This window comes from Typha latifolia, chromosome 15 (genome assembly GCF_019914945.1).
Source record: "Typha latifolia isolate L0001 chromosome 15, TyphaL0001v2, whole genome shotgun sequence".
NCBI classification, from domain to species: Eukaryota; Viridiplantae; Streptophyta; class Magnoliopsida; order Poales; family Typhaceae; genus Typha; species Typha latifolia.
In genome coordinates this window covers 74,692-91,552 of record NC_133100.1, presented here as the reverse complement: position 1 = coordinate 91,552, position 16,861 = coordinate 74,692, and the positions used below count along the sequence as shown (strand labels likewise).

General features: G+C 36.7%; 3 protein-coding genes across 4 annotated transcripts; 1 reads left to right on the top strand and 2 right to left on the bottom strand.

Moving 5' to 3' along the window:
• Positions 1–388: 388 nt before the first annotated feature.
• LOC140801825 (chalcone synthase C2) lies at positions 389–2,483 on the bottom strand. Its single transcript, XM_073157144.1, has 3 exons — positions 2,178–2,483; positions 1,244–1,845; positions 389–950 (listed from the first exon to the last, which is right to left on the bottom strand). The coding sequence occupies exons 1-3, from the start codon at positions 2,353–2,355 to the stop codon at positions 558–560; spliced, it is 1,173 nt and encodes a 390-aa protein (XP_073013245.1). The 5' UTR covers positions 2,356–2,483; the 3' UTR covers positions 389–557.
• Positions 2,484–5,249: 2,766 nt separating this feature from the next.
• Positions 5,250–11,525, bottom strand: LOC140802236 (histidine biosynthesis bifunctional protein hisIE, chloroplastic). The gene is made up of 5 exons (XM_073157684.1): positions 11,307–11,525; positions 10,178–10,423; positions 9,995–10,090; positions 9,645–9,796; positions 5,250–5,659 (listed from the first exon to the last, which is right to left on the bottom strand). The coding sequence occupies exons 1-5, from the start codon at positions 11,481–11,483 to the stop codon at positions 5,464–5,466; spliced, it is 867 nt and encodes a 288-aa protein (XP_073013785.1). The 5' UTR covers positions 11,484–11,525; the 3' UTR covers positions 5,250–5,463.
• Positions 11,526–13,009: 1,484 nt separating this feature from the next.
• Positions 13,010–16,307, top strand: LOC140801586 (uncharacterized). Of its 2 annotated transcripts, none has more exons than XM_073156761.1 (4): positions 13,010–13,124; positions 13,235–13,566; positions 14,148–14,390; positions 15,506–16,307. In XM_073156761.1, exons 2-4 carry the CDS (start codon positions 13,255–13,257, stop codon positions 16,022–16,024), a joined length of 1,074 nt encoding a protein of 357 aa, XP_073012862.1. In that variant the 5' UTR covers positions 13,010–13,124; positions 13,235–13,254; the 3' UTR covers positions 16,025–16,307. The 2 variants fall into 2 exon arrangements, with proteins under 2 accessions (XP_073012862.1, XP_073012861.1); XM_073156760.1 differs by having other exon boundaries at positions 13,080–13,124; positions 13,204–13,566.
• Positions 16,308–16,861: the final 554 nt, after the last annotated feature.

Genomic DNA, 16,861 nt, shown 5'->3' with positions numbered 1-16,861 from the left:
TATATATATATATATATATATATATATATATATATATATATAATTTTTTTGTATTAAATTTAGGGTGCAGGTTATTTGGTCAAAAACTCGTTAATGTTTCGCGTCTCTTTTTAGATCAAAGAAGAAAACTATCACGTGCGAGATATTCTTATATATATACATCCATTCAACAAATTTTTATTTTTATTTTTTCTCGTCTCCTTTTTCACTTTTTCTCCGTATGCGCTGTAGAATGGCATTGATTACACGGAAGATTCCTACGCATTGCTCCATAATGAAGTAGGTAGCAGAGCAGTAGCCCCACAGTGAAACAAATGCAGTCTCAACCATGCAACCAACTATCCAACAGCGACGGCCACAAGCATCAATTACCGATAACTAAATTAAGTTTTGAGAGGCAAAACAACAACATATATCTTATTGAACAGTAGATGCAGCACTTACTAGTGACTACATCATCACTCTAACCAACTCCGCAAGCATATAATAAGTAAAAGATCGATCGACAGATCGCAGTCGACAGTAATAATTGATTGACTGATTGATTAATTAATTAATTAATTGATAGGGAGGCTGTGTAAGACGACGGTTTCGACGGTGAGTCCCGGGCCGAAGCCGAAGAGGACCCCCCACTCCAAGCCTTCTCCGGTAGTGGGCTTGCCTTCCTCAGCGGAGCGCCTGCGCATCTCGTCGAGGATGAAGAGGACGCAGGCGCTGGACATGTTGCCGTACTCGCTGAGGACGTGGCGGGTGGCGCTCATCTTGTCCTTGTGGAGGGCCAGTTTGGCCTCCACCTGGTCCAGGATGGCCGGGCCACCGGGGTGGGCTATCCAGAAGATGGAGTTCCAGTCGTCTATGCCGAGAGGAGTGAAGGCTTCCACCAAGCTCTTCTCGATGTTCTTCGAGATCAGCCCCGGCACGTCTTTCAGCAGGTGGAACGTCAGACCCACCTGCGCATGTATACATATAATTAATTATAACCATTTTCTTTTGTAATTTTGCCCTTGACACCCTCTTCTTTTGCATTATTTGTAATTTGGGGTAAAAACAAAAAACAAAAAAACAAAAGTTTAGATTTTGTAATAAAGAAGAAGAAAAAGGGAAGGGCAAGAGTACATGGTGTCAAATAAAAAGGTTGTTATGTAATATAGTGTGTAATTTGAAAATGCCCTATTATTTAAAATTTAACTTATAATATTACTGAAAGATGCAAATGAAGTGATAGTGAGTCATAGTTGGTTACCTCACGGAGGTGTCCATCAATGGCACCCTCGGAGTCCGGCAGTATAGTCTGGCTGGCCGACACAAGCTCATAGAGCGGGCGCTCGATATCAAGATTAGGATCCGCTCCAATAATAACCGCAGCAGCGCCATCACCAAATAGCGCCTGACCAACCAAAGAATCAAGGTGCGACTCCGACGGGCCCCGGAAGGTGACCGCCGTGATCTCCGAGCAAACCACCAGCACCCTCGCCCCGCGATTGTTCTCCGCGAGGTCCTTCGCCACCCGGAGCACCGTCCCGCCGGCGAAGCACCCCTGCTGGTACATCATGAGGCGGTTCACGGACGGGCGGAGGCCGAGCAGTTTCGTGAGCTGGTAGTCGGCGCCGGGCATGTCGACGCCGGATGTGGTGCAGAAAACGAGGTGGGTGATCTTGGACTTGGGCTGCCCCCACTCCTTTATCGCCTTCACCGCCGCCTCCTTCCCCAGCTTCGGAACCTCCACCACCACCACGTCTTGCCGCGCGTCCAGGGACGGCGCCATGTACGCGCACATGCCTTTGTTCTCCTTCAGGAACTCCTCTGTCAGGTGCATGTATCGCTTCTTGATCATCGACTTGTCACCTGCAATCCATCCATCAAGATCACGCACACGCCGCGCACGAATATTAATGCCAAGTAGTTAGCGACAAGTTCGATCGCCATGGAATATAATTATACTTAATTCTCTCAGTTTGTTAGTTGGAGAAGCTATTTGTAAATAATAATAAAATAAAAAGACGAGCACACTTCTTGGATGAATGAGTGAATGACTTCTAGAGGACGAACTTTAAAAAAAAAAACTGCTGAAGTAATTAACACACACGCTTCTTGCACACATGTCAACTTAGCATTATCTGAAGCAAAGCGAAATAAGTCTGAAAGGAGAAGAAGAAGAAGAGTAAAATAATACTAACACATCCTCTTGAACTTTTCCTTGAGGTCGGTGAGGTGCTCGCTGTTGGTGATGCGGAAGTAGTAGTCCGGGTAGTCGGCTTGGTACAAGCAGTTGTTGGGCGTGGCCGTGCCGATGGCGAGCACGGTGGCCGGACCTTGGGCACGTTGCATGGACCTGATCTCCTCCACCCGAGCCATCTCCGTCTACCTTGGGTTAACCCGGAATGGAGAAGAAGGTCGCTAAGGTGTAAGGAGGAGAAGCTCAGGAAACTTTTGATAGCAGTCGGTAGAGTGGAGGTGAGGATTTAGGAAGAACCGTCGTTTGCAATTTATAGAAAGTAGTAGGTCGGATGGACGGGTGGATATGGTACCACGTGGGCCGCTGAAAAGTGGGCCAAGGCGAGGTAGATGCGCCGCCACGTGGGCAACCTCCCGAAGCGGTTAGTTGCGGGGGGGGTGCGCGGTAATCTCACCTCGGCCATGCCATGTTTGGTAACGGATATTAAAGACGGTTAGGTTTAAGCAAACCTTGGCGTTCGGTCGACTTGACCAGCAGTTGCCTTTCGGAGTTGAGACCGTTACAATAGTTTCCAGCCGTCGATTTCAACGGAATTCTCAAGGGAGTGCCTCGAGATTCGCACCCGGTGTCTCTTTCCCGTAAGTCACATGTATCTCTACGTATCTCCTGGCGGATTGGTGACGGTGTTTGTTCGGGTTTGGGGCCTGGGGAGTGGCACAGTTGTGTGGTTAGAAAATGAAAGAGTTGGTGGCATATTAATGTGACTCTAAATTGGCCAAGTTGCTCATTTAACACACATCCCACTATAAACTACAAATCGGAGGTTCAAAATGAAAATGTATATCGACTATGTTAGTGATTATATTCCACACGTCATGCCCAATCAAAGCAAATCAAATCATAAAAAACAATTAACCTCTTTATTACCATATGGAATAGACCCATCAACAAATCTTAGGACTAGTTTATACCCAACATTTATTTCTCTCAGTTGGAGTTAATACTACACTCAAGACCAAATTAGAGCAGTAGATCAAATATATTCCGCTATTATATATCTATATGTATATAACTAGTCGATTGGGTTAATTTGTATGGTAGTAGAGCAATCGTGTTTCATGGTTGCATAACGAAAGAGACTAACCAGATTACCAATATTTTAAGAATTTAGGATTCAGCCAATCTGCAACTTGGTTTGTCAAATAACTAGAGTTTGGGAATCTTCTTAGTATTTTATTCTAGGGAGTTATATATATATATATATATATATATATAAGAACAAATAGTTTTGAAGGAATACATGGAGATAGGATGCAAAACTGGATAAGATAATAAAAATGTTAACCTATATGGATGTACTATTTTGAATCCACTTGAGGTGAAGATATTGATGCATGGATTTATTTTTAGAAGTAATATATAATATGGATTTTAATAGTTTGGTTCATAAAATATTTGGAAAATTATATTTTAGTCTCTCGTGTTTAAGTCTAAATTTATTTTACTCTCCTATAATTTTATTTACAATTTATTCTCTATCATTTAGACTAGAATGCAACTGTTATTTTTTTAAATATATTTAATCAAACTAAAAATTGATTTTGAAGATTCTCGTTAAAGACAAGGTTGTGAAGGATTTAATAAGTTTTCTAATACCTCTAAAATAATACTAATTAAATATTAAATATTTTATATATTAATATATTTAAAATTTAGTCGATATTATTTCATGTGTGATAGAAAGAGTATCAAATTCTCTCTAACTTTAACTCCGGTGAGCGAGTACCATCACATTTTATAAAAATGATAAAACAAAATAACAATTTCAGTCTAATTTGAAGATGAAGTAAATTTAAGTCTAATTTTAAAATAATTTTTTTTTCTAAAATATTTTAATGTTTATTAGAAAATCGCCCTCGTTAGAAGCAATCACGTGCCAACCAAGCTCTCCAATTATATTTGCACTTGAGATTAGTTCTTGGAAATAGTACTGCCGTCTGCCATGCATTTGGAACATTTGCTGTCAACATGAGAAAGAGAAAGGAATAAATATAAGAGTTTTTTTTACCAAACTAACCCTGTTCTAATTTTTTTTTTTATAAAAATAAATTATCTTTCAAAATTATTATTAAATAAGGTATAATTTATTATAGTCCTAATAAAAATACTGAACTAATCAATATTTTATCTCTAAAATGCTAAATCTTTTTAACTTAGCTTTTTTTAAAATTATCTAGCGATAAAAATACTAAATTGATCGGCATTTTCGTTAGAGCTATAGTGAATGAGACAACTTTAGCTAATAAATTTTAGAGTCTGTCCATTTCGATAAAAAATAAAAATAAAAAACTGATCTAGTTTGGTGAAAAACTCATCAAAATAATGCATTAGTTAGCTACCACCTGTAGCATTTATTAGAGTGGTTGTTAGTAATATTGGTACTTGAAACTGTCATCATCATCTGAATATTTACTCTTATCGATGCAAAAATGGAAGAAAGTGACAATTTCTTTAGTATTGCCAACAGTTAATTTCACATAGATGTTCTAAGAATGTCGTTGCCAAATGGTGGTAGAGAAAACTCTTGAGAGTAAGAAATATAAGGCTAGTTAATGAGTAGAATAATTTAATATAAGGCTAGTTAATGAGTAGAATAATTTAATATAAGGCTAGTTAATGAGTAGAATAATTTAATATAAGGCTAGTTAATGAGTAGAATAAATTTATCTTATTGGTTTAAATTTAAGTTATCAAATATATATTTTTCTGAAAAAAATTTCTGTAATTTTTTTGGTGTGGGCAATTATTATAATATTTAGAGATTAATAAATCGTCTTGAGTCAATCTCATTCTTCCATAAAGAGAAAATATATCAGCTAAAATTTCTATGCAACTTTTATGAGGGGGGAGCGGAGCTTTTGCAACTTAATTATATTTAATTTTTTTATTTGTTAAAAAAAAACTCTAGTGCACTACACATGTAAATTGTAGGTATTCTACTATAATAAAATGTGCATCAGCTATAAAATATACATGCACTTAATTTTATATGCTAAACTAAAAAATCATGCAATTAAATTGCAAAAGCTCCTTTTTAAGATCATTATATCTTACTCTGTAACAGATAATCTCAATCTGTGAAATTTAACAAGAAAATCAGAAATTATTCAATTACCATATAAAATTGTTCCAAGTTTCCCTACCACATTATAGCTTGGCAAGCAAGAAAACAATTTCTGAATGTAGTCCACTACGCAGGGCCAATGGCTTTAATTTAGTTTTCTTGATCACTTGCGGCTGTTTTTTTCCTGAATACCTGACTGCGAAAATCTGTTTCTCAATATCTCCAGGACCTCTTCCATCTTCACTTCTTTTGTTTTAAGCAGCACCATCGCATGGTAAAGCAGATCTGCCATCTCTGAGGCAGTACGCGATTGATCTTCATTCTCGAGCAGAGTCTGAACAAGTTCTCCAGCCTCTTCACTGCAATAAGTGCAACCAATGAACCAAATTAGTGTTCTATCAGGTCTAATTAATACATCCATTAAACATGAGAACAAGCAAGTTCCTGTGTGTTAATGATTTACAGAAGTTGTTATGCATGGAATAATCTATAAACATTAAGAACCACAAGATTTCTGAACTTTTCTACCTTCAGGCGCATGTTGCGTAGCAGTTCTTACGCTACGCAGGAAGCAGGACAATGTAGAGTATTTTGCACTTATCATTAGTGCTACACCAAATGGTTCCCTTCTCTGTGAGATTATAAACGGGCAGAGTTGTCTCTCAGAAAAAATTGATGTCCTTTTTGACCTACTATCCCAATATAAGTAGTTCTAAATGGTTGAATTATACATATATTCCACACATATCTTTCCCAGATTAAAACATTTTATATTCCAAGTAACCCTACTTCCAAATTGGGCCTAATAGCTTAATGAGCCATCACTAAAAGAATTCTGAGATTCGTCAAGGGACTAAAAATGCAATGGAGATCAACTGATGGTGATATTTTCATCTCTTAGTTTGAAGAATTATAGCACTGCTCGTTTATGCCAGTTTAGTGTTAAACAGTCTGCACAGATAAGACAAATAGGGCTGCTTCCATATAGAAACAGAGGAACAATATTGTCTCAAAATTGGGAGAAGGCGGCAGGGAAAGTGCAAATTGAGAATAGTTCACCAACAACAGTATTGGTTCAATCGACTAATATACTGGAGGAAGGCTGTCCAGATAGTTTATCCACGGTAATGTGATTTACCTACCAAGAAACTAAAACAGGAACAATGTTCAGGGTTAGCTTGCAAGATGGTCACCAGAGGTTAACAATTTCAATGCTATTGTAGATGATTCTCTATCATGCTTTCTGTCTACAGAAACTTGTCTGCAAAAATGTCCTTACAAAATTCAAGTCTATCAATCTTTCAAATTGCTAGGTGAATTCATGGCAGTAGGTCTTAGTCAGCAAACATCAACCTCAACTTCAGAAATTCAAATTTTTCGCTTTTGATTTTAATTATCACATCTTAGCCACGAGTAGATATCCACTATTGGCCACATATTGTGATTTTCTAGATCTCTCTGTCATTCCAGATCTTCTTCAGAAACACCAATATTGACCTCAACGTTGGACTTGTGAACTTTTTGCTTTTGATTTGGATGATCACATCTAAGCCAAGAGTAGATACCCACTATTGGCCACAGGATGCAATTTTCCAAATCTATTACATTATTTGCAGATCTTCCTCAACAAATGTCAACATCAACTTGTAACTTTGGACTTTTAATTTTTTACTTTTAATTTGGATTACCATATCAAATCCATGGATACTATTTGGCCACATGGTGTGATTTGATTTTTCATTTATGATGACAGAGAAGATTAAAATACTTAGTATTCACAAGATTAAAACTATATAAGATTTGCAATAATAGTTAAAGATTTATATTAAAGACTTGATAATCAAGTCCAAGAACATCAAGGTTTGATCAAGAATGACCAGCAGAGAGGATTGAAGATAAAATTAAGATTGTGCCAAGCACTATTGAAAATTCAGACTTTCATTAAAGATCTAAAGTTCAGCAAAAATCAGCATTTAACCGTTGGCGTTTCAATCTTCGAGAAATGATTTATTTCGATCTATTTGTCTGAACAATCTGAAATTTGTTATAGAGGTTGAAGATATAATAAAAAACCATCCATATCATTTTTGAGAATTTTCAACTGTTGAAATAGCCCTGAATATATATATATATATATTCTTTTAAGAATTATTTCTTTTAATCCGACCATTCAAATGACTTGCAATTTGATAGGCATATCAAAAAACCTCAGTAAAAAGCCTTCTCTAAATTGTGACAAATTTGCAATATTTCGATCATTCTAGATCTTAACATGTACCTATCATATAAATACTCCAGCCAGCATTTTAGCAGATTTAAATTTTGATCCAGAAACTTTGGAAAATCATATCTCCAAATTTTTTAATCCGACCGTTCAAATGACTTGCAATTTGATATGCATCTCAAAGACCTCAGCAAAAAGCCTTCTCTAAATTGTGACAAATTTGCAATATTTCGATCATTCTAGATCTTAACATGTACCTATCATATAAATACTCCAGCCAGCATTTTAGCAGATTTAAATTTTGATCCAGAAACTTTGGAAAATCATATCTCCAAATCTGCAAGACCCTATTGAACGAAGTAATGTGGGAAGGAACATTTACAAAAACATCTAGAACTTTTAGAGCTGTGCATCTAGTTATATACTCACTGACATGGAATATTTAAGTACAGAAAATTACAGGAAATTCCAGAAAAATGGAAAAAAGGTTTTTTTTAATTAAATAAAGTGCCCAAATTAATAGAAAGCCATATCATATTATATCTGCATGATCGTCTCTCAGCATTTTAGGGCAATTATTTGTAATATGAAACCAGCTTAACCAGAGGCGGAGTTTTATTAACTAGAATCGTTCAAGTTTTTAGGAAATGGTGAACCTCTAATTTCCTGATCTTATATTATATTCATCAGAACTAGCAAATGTTGTTGGTAAACAAGCGTTCTGTCAAAACTTTCTCCTAGCTCATCCATTAAGTGGTTCTGTCTACTGCAGAGTAAAATCTTGTCATGTGCGAGCCTTCTCCCAACAAATCAAACCTATGTTATGGACATAAAAAACATACATAACAGGATTCCCTTGAGATATGTATTCCACCTACATCAGATGTCACATTCTATTTCATAAGATGGTCTTATCATTTTTGCAGCCATTCCTTCTCTAATGTGTCCTTTGAACATGGAGGTTCTGTAGCAAACTTCTCGATGTGCAGGTTGTTGCTTCTCCATATAATGCTACTGCACTTTATCATAACAAAATTCCATTTAACACCTCCCACCCTTGGTAATTCAGGACATGATGCATTTAATAGTTTAGTTGCAAACTTCCAATGCCATTCCAAAATTTATTTCTCATTTTATTAAACCTCTATACTCTGGAGCATCTTCAACAGTTCATACATTTTGTGATCAAAATTACAATTAATAGCTGCTGGCATATGTTTCTATTTCCATCAGATAATATGGCAGATATGCGGAGATGGCAATTGATCTAGAGGAGAGATCAGGATGATATGATAAACAAGTTATTCAACTTTAGCTGATAAGAATAAAAAAAAATTGCAGATATCTCGTCAACAAGGATAAGTTATGGTTGGCACAGAGAGCCCATTTTTTAGAGGCAAATAACCAAAGCATGATTAGGAGCCAAGTATAATATGCAAGTGATTGTTCATAACAATCAATAATGTCCAAGAATTGAAAGCATATCAAGGAAAAAGAAAGGTGCCACTACATGGTTTAACAACCATGTGTCTGTGTGTCCCATATGCAGCCAAAAGGAACAACAAAGTTCAATTGTTACACAAGGATATCACAAGCTTGAAATGGACCACCACATAACATTGAACATGTGATTCAATAAACAGGAAATGCTTCTTATTTCAGCTGCCATGGTGCGGGAGCATAAGACAGATATTTCCAGTATTATGCTACAAAGTTAATCACCATATAGCTAAGTTAGCTACCATCTCTACGTTTTCAGGACATAAAAAATATCGACTTGGTCATATAGTTTAATAGCTGAAAGCATGTTCACATAAGGTATGCTATATCATCTTAGAGTCAGAACTCAAAAATAATCTCCATGCCAATTTGTTAAGTATAAAAATGCTGCTCAGAATGTACACTCTTTGTTTAACCAGTTGATGCTACACTTCATTCTCACTCTCAGGCAGTCAGATTAACAAAAGGCAGCTGAGTAATAAAGCAGAGAAGTACTATAGATTTATCAATTTTATTACCGAAAAAGTATATTGTCTTTAATGGAATGCCAAACCATGCAATGCATATTATATTGAGATAAGCTACAATATGGCACTGAAATAATGACATTTCATCCATACCGCACTTTTGAGCAAAGCAACTCTTTGTCAAGAAGTAGCCTCTTTGTCCATGATGGCTTTCCATTTTTCTTTTCCACTATTTCCTCTTTGCGCTGAGAAATAGTAGCCTCTAATGAATATAAAGTCGTGGTGACCAACCTATCTTGACTGGGCTGTCACAAAAATGCAGAAGATTCAATGTCAATACAAGATAGCATTCTCCCCAAAAATACAATGTCCCTACAGGATAGCATACTCCCCAACAATTCAATGGCACAACAAGATAACATATTCCCCAACATAGTCTTAATAATTAATATTTATAGATCCTAAAAAGATATACCGCATTACTGAAGGTTGAGATTGCAAACCTTTGGACCTTCCAATTGATCATAAACTGATGAATAGTAGCAAGTTTCTGCCCCAGTATGGCAAGTAGGCCCATCAGGTTTTCCTAGATATATTATCTGAGTAAAGAAATGGAACCTAAATTCAGTCACAATTCCAACAAGCCAACCCAAAAGCTCTCCAAAACTAGTACAGGAGATGCTTACAGAATCACGATCGCAATCAAGAAAAATGTCGTGCACATTGATGAAGTTCATGGATGTCTCTCCTTTTGTCCACAATGTTGACCGCGAGCGGCTGTAGAAAGTGGCCTTCCGAGAAGAAATAGTAGTTGCAAGGGCTTCCCAATTGGCAAACCCCTGCATAAGAATAGCTCCAGTATCCACGTTTTGCGCAATGGCCACAGCCAATCCTTTGTCATCCCACTTTACACTGTCTAGTAAGGTCCCAACCTAATGAATTTATTTTGTGAAAATACTATACAACTAAAAATACAATAGCCAAGATTTCTCAAGAAAATTCTGAAAAAAATATCTTAAAACTTTTGTGCTCAAGACAAAGTGTTATTTTGCAAAAACAAAATACGTATGTATATAATCTGAAATCATTTTTCCACGCCCTGCTGTTTCAATAGCTTCTTATTGATTATATATGTAGTAATAGCTTCCTTCCTCTCTTCCGAAATTTTAGCTATTCATATATTAGACGCTATTTTTTCCCTGAAAAGTTTCGGCAAGCCAGGAATAAACATGTACCTCCTTCTCTTATCACAAGGAAAATTAGGTTCAGATAGAAATTCATGAATTACACTTCAAAATCAACTATCTTCCTCAACCAGAAGCAAAATCCGGTCTTTTCATGTCAAATAACAAAAGAAGATAAAATACACGCACCCAATTCAATAAGCAAATGCAATGCATAAACCAGAATCAACAATCTAGAAAGGGGCAAAAGAGAAAAGAAAACACAGATCTGACGACCTTTAGGACAGAGTGAATCATACAACGGAAGCAAGATTCCGAACATGGACTTTCCCAAGAGAAACTTTAGAAATGAGAAATCACAGATTTTTGTAATAGTTCTCGTACACAAGAATGCATAACCTTGTCTTTTGATATCAAATAACAAAGGAATCTAAACACAAGTATGCTAAATGGATAAATGAATATATAAACAAGAGAACTTATCTACAAAAACGTAAAAAGACTAAAAGTCGTTTTTTGTTTTCTTTGCTTGGATGCTAGAGCAGAGAGGATGAAACCAAATCACCTATTGATTTAAGATACTAACATGGTTCTCAAAAGAAAAGCATAAGATTAAATCTATTGGCCATACCTTCGAATCGAGCCGAAGAGCTTCAGTGGTCAAATGGGAAGCTTTTCGAGAGGGGAACGAAGCAGAGATTGCAGTGGATACCTTCTTCTTCTCCGCCCACCGATGCTTATCTCCGATGCCATCGCTGAGAGAGAAGTTTCTCGCAGAAGAGAACCGAGCCACCGAGGCCGCCACCATTAGAACACTTGAAGAGCAGAGAGAAAGGGACTCGGGAGAGATGATAAAGGGTCGTACAACCTGAGGCTGAGGACGAGTATTTGACCAAACTAGACCTCTTCACAAATATATTTACCAAATGGTCCGACTTAGTTGGCAATTTTTTATCGGCACGAATCAGAAGGCATTCAATAGATTATTTTTTAGGTTATTTATACCTGCTCGAACTATAATCTGCTTTCAGTAAGACCCCTAAATTATTTTTTATTATAAAGTTTCTCCAAAATTTTAAAACAATTTCAATGTCATCATTCTATTACTCTACCACCGGTTAAATTATACATCTTAGCATAATACATTAGGATTGAAATTACCTAGATGCTCTCCTCTTCTTCTATTCTCCCCTCTTTTCCTCCTCCTATCTCCTCGCCACCTCTCCTCCCCTCCTCCCTCCTCTACTCCTTCTCTTGCTCCAAACTCCTCTACTACTCTCTATTCTTCGTCGCCTTCGACTCCGCCCTGCTCTTGCCTTCCACCTCCTCTTCCTACTTTGCTCCCACGAGTACTTAGGGGTGTCAAAATAATCAAGCCAACCTAAGCTCGGCTTACTAAGGCTCGATAAACTTAGACTCGAAAATAAGTTTAGCCAGCTTGATTTGCAAAATAGGCTTGAAAATAATTTTAATGCAAATTTGATCATAAGCCTGCTCGATCAAATAAGCTGGATAAAGCTCGAAATAATTATAATATATATAATATGGATAATATTTTATATACTATATTATATTTTTATTATATTTTAAATTTTACATACGTGGATTATTATGTACTATGATCATGTAGAGTGTAGTTTTAAATTTTGATCGTATCATATATATATTTAAATACGTGGATATTTTTATTAGTTTATATTTTTAAATTAGATCTTATTTTAAACTTGATTCAAATCTAAATCAAGTTTAATTTAAGTGAAGCTTAATGAGGGTTAAAATTTGGCTTGAATTAATTAAGGCTTAAAATTCCTTATTGATCGGCTTTGTTTAGACTTGAGCTTAGTTCAAGCTTAAAATTAGTTTAAAATTAGCTTAAATTAAAATAATTTTAATTCAAAATTGATCATAAATCTAAGCTATTTTTTATAATTCAAGTTTGATCAAAGCTAGGTTTGATCAACCTTAGCTCGATTATGATTATTTTTTATAATAATCATTAGATATATTTTTTACCAGCATTTGTTATTTTATTTAGATTCAAAATTTACGGGGGACATTGTAATGAAAAATAGTTTATGGTTTACCTAAAAATCAGGTATAATTTAAGAAGTGTATTAACCCTAGATTTTTTTAATTTATAAATATATTTGTTAACCCACTTAATTTGTAATTTAACGTTAGGCATCACTAAATTTGTGATTTACGTTTTCACCATATCTCCTGAAACCTGTACGGTACTTCAACGATGCGCATAAATTATTCCTGCGGGCATTTCGATCCTCACATCTGAGATTAAAACGGTTATTTCAACGGTGGATATTAAATATTGCATTCACTTCTTTTTTTTGTTGCTAAAGTAGCCGTTCTTTGTTTCTTTTTCCCTCCTTTTTGTACCTTTTTCTTTGCCAAAGGTTCAATTATGTTCTCGCTCCACCGTCTTCCTTCGACGGTAAGAAAAGCTCTCTAGCATCCCTTCTTCCTTTTTTTTTTAATCTTCAGTTAATATTTCAACGATTCGTCTTCTCAAGTGTGTAAAAAATGCTGATATCTTCTCGAAAGGAGCAAATTTTGATGGAGGAATGAGTACGGAGAGCGTGGGTTCGTGGAGTCCATCTCTCCGGCCTCAGAGGCTTTTCCGGCAAGACGAGCATCTTGCCCGAAATGCCGCCGAGGAGAAGAAGCCGCTCTGTTTCGTAGGGGAACAAGAAGGGAACCGGTCTTTGGACTCACCTCTCAAAGCCAAGGCGAGCCCTGGGCCGTCCCGTCCTGCGGCAGACGGCCGAGATTACCCCGTGAAGCAGTGCCCATGTGGTGGAGGGCTGTGTGTTGTCTTGGTATCGAGGACCGAGCGGAACCCTGGACGCCATTTTTACCGTTGCCCCATGAAATCGGTGAATTTTTTTGTTTTGTTTTTTGTTTAGGTCCCTTTTGGTTTGCATATAAATCGGGTTTTCTTCTTTTCCGTGAATCTTGCTGTAATATTGAGCTTTCTATGCAAGAATCATGTGATTTTTTGTTGATGATTGAGTTGTACGCTTAAAATCTTGATCTTTCTTTGTTGATTTGGGACCTTTCTTTACCTTCAAATAATTCTGTTTGTTTAGAACCTTGAAAAAGTTCAGCTTTTTTAGTTTGCCTTTTTCTCTGTTCTAGAGCTTTATTTACATTAAGTTTTTTAGTAATTGACCGCTTGCAAGTCTACTTGAGTGGTGAATTTTTATGTCTTGATTCTTTATAGTAAATATGATAATGCGTTCAGTGTATCCAATTTTCTCGTCATAGTTAATATGCTTTATGGACTGTCCTATATGTTATTTCGATACTCTCTTCTAGGATAATCAAGGGAAATATAATCTGCATTTGGTGTAGTCTCATTTCCTTTCGATTTGTAATTATATAGTGAAGAAGCAGGATATAATTGTACTTTGTTATACACTAGTTCATCCTTTTCTTTGTCACTGTACCATCCTAGGTGAGCGAAAGATGCAATTTTTTCCAGTGGTGTGACATGGCGAGTCCCAATCAGCAGCATGGTTTCAACAGCCCAGCCAATCAGACATACAATGTTAGAAGCCCTGTGAAACTCAACCAACAAAATGGTCCCTCAAAAGCTATATATCCAATTTGTTCTTGCAGTGCAGGCCGCTGTAGTGTCTTGACAATGCAACATGGGGAGAATGCTGGGCGTAAGTATTATGCTTGCGCTATAAAGAAGGTAATTTGCACTTTGTCGAATAGTTTAATACTAGTATTTACTTATGAAGTATTATACTATTATTATGAAATACATTGCTGTTTTCTGCTCTTTGGCATTGAAAAATGGCGTGCTCTAATAACCTCATATATGGTTAGACAGATGCTGCAAAAACTCATGATGGTTGTAGTGGTTCCTATTTTATGTTGCCCTTCTACGGTGCTTTTTTACCTTTCTGAAGGGTCCATGCATCATTAATAGGAATTTCATGTTGGTTAAAGTTTACATCTTCCTGCTGGACCTAAAATGTAGCATTTGCAATCTAGATACCGCTACTTTGCAAAAATATTCTACAAACTACTAGTTCAGTATGCCATAAACTTGAAGATGTTACTGCCGTAAGTTGATTGTTCCTTGCAAAAACAAGGTGATAAAGTGATAGCAACTCCCCATTGTTGAGTGCCATTCACATATGTTCTCAAAGGGCTAAAGCACAAGTAATTATAATCAGATATTTGCAGTACTCAAATGATGGGTGTAATAAACAATATTAAGTGATATTGGGATGAAGGTACTTGCTTGTAGTAGTTCCTCATTAGCATCCAATTGTAGTCCTATATGGTTACATGGTCCTTCCAACAAAAGAGAAGGGAAAAAGGGTAAGAACAACATAATATCCTGTTATTTCTTCAACCTGGAAGAGAGAAAAGAAAGTAAATTACTCAGGCCTTTTGGAGAAACTAAGTCTCCTACAACATTCAGCTGATATTATTTCTAGGCAACTGAAGAAGAAGAGTAAAATGGAAAAAGAAGGTAGGTTATTATGTGAGGTCTACATATACATGCCTAGTAAGTAGTAACAGCATTAGCCGTTTAAAATTGGACGAAGGAATTATTTCAGTCCTCCTTTTTTCATCATCCTAGCATCCCCCGAACTCGCATATCCAAAGGTTTGGTTCTGCTTCTCCATCCACTCTTCATCTGGCATCCCTATTAAAAAGTTATATTACTATGTAACTTTTTTGTATTAACATAAGATGATAACTGATTCTGTCACATCATTAGTCTTATTTATTTTCTCTTTTGCTTCATTCTTATCAACAGTAGGAAAAGATCAGATCTTGTTTTTTTTTCAGGGTCAAGGAGCCTGCAATCACTTCCAGTGGGTTGACAACTGTGGGAAACAACCTGAAATAGGGAACAACAATTTAGTTGAAAATAAGCTAGAAAATGAGCTCTCAAGTCCTACTCTGTTACCTGAGGAGTTGGACATACCCAATATAGATGAGGTAGTGAACAATTATTTTTGTAAAAAAGCATTCCTTGAGACTCAAGAAACAACTAAAATTGACAACCATGAAGAAGTCGAAGGCATGAAAGTTGCCATGGCATACCAAATCTTACCGGACTTCTCAACTGTTGCAAAGTCACCCGCTGTTTCACCAAAAAGGGTACATCAACCAAACTTGATAGTGGAAACTTCTCCAATCAAAAGATTGAATCTCAATAAAGGCAGCCCAGGTGCACCGAGTCCAGGAAAATGCTACAGGTGTGGTAAAGAAGGCCATTGGATGAAAAAGTGTACTGGATGTCCAGCTTCTCCTTGCTTCAAATGTGGGAAGGTTGGCCACTGGAAGAAAGATTGCATTGGCTGAGTAAGATGGGTCATCCCAAGTTGGTGATTCATCCATAGTAATGGTGCATCTTTGGTAATGTATAAATTTCTGCTATATCCGATCCTTCATATTTAGCTATTTCTTCCGTCAATTCTCTATATGATCCATGTACCTGTTAGAGTAGACGAGTAGCTTTCACCTTTTGTTGCCAGGCCTGTACCCCTTTGTGCCCAATGTGTATTATATTTGTAGTCTATATTTTATGAACTATGAGAGTACTATTTCTTCCAATGAAAGATTTCTTATGCTACATTTGAAATCATGATCTTATTCGCCAACTTTTCGGTGCATATAGCATGGGTTAGATTGTGTTGGAATCATTTTAAGGTAACTTACATGGCCCTTACTTGCTTACATTTTAAGGAATCACGATTCAAGTGGATTGAGCATACTCATTCAACAGTTAAGGCATGATTTAAGTTGTCGATCCTCTATCTAAAATTTTTTAAGTTGCTTCTGCTATTTAACATGGCATCAGCCATAAAGTGCATTGCATTTATGTTTTTTAATCTTTTAGTTTTGTTACTAAAGGAGAGACCTTCGGCCAGATTAGTGGGCTCATTAGCCCAGGTTGATGGAGACCAGCCCCTTGGTCTCATTATTCCATTTAGGGACCAAATCCAATCTATATTGGACTTTGAATGGGTTGCTCCATGGCAACTTGGTCTTGTTGGTCCAGAATCAATGTCACCTGGCTAGTGGTTGCTTACTCTGTCCCTACCATTTTCTCTTCTATCAGTGTCACACCTTTCCTTAAGTTAGTGTCATTGCTCTCTCTTCCCTAGGAGAAGAAATACTCCTTGTCCTTCTGTGAGA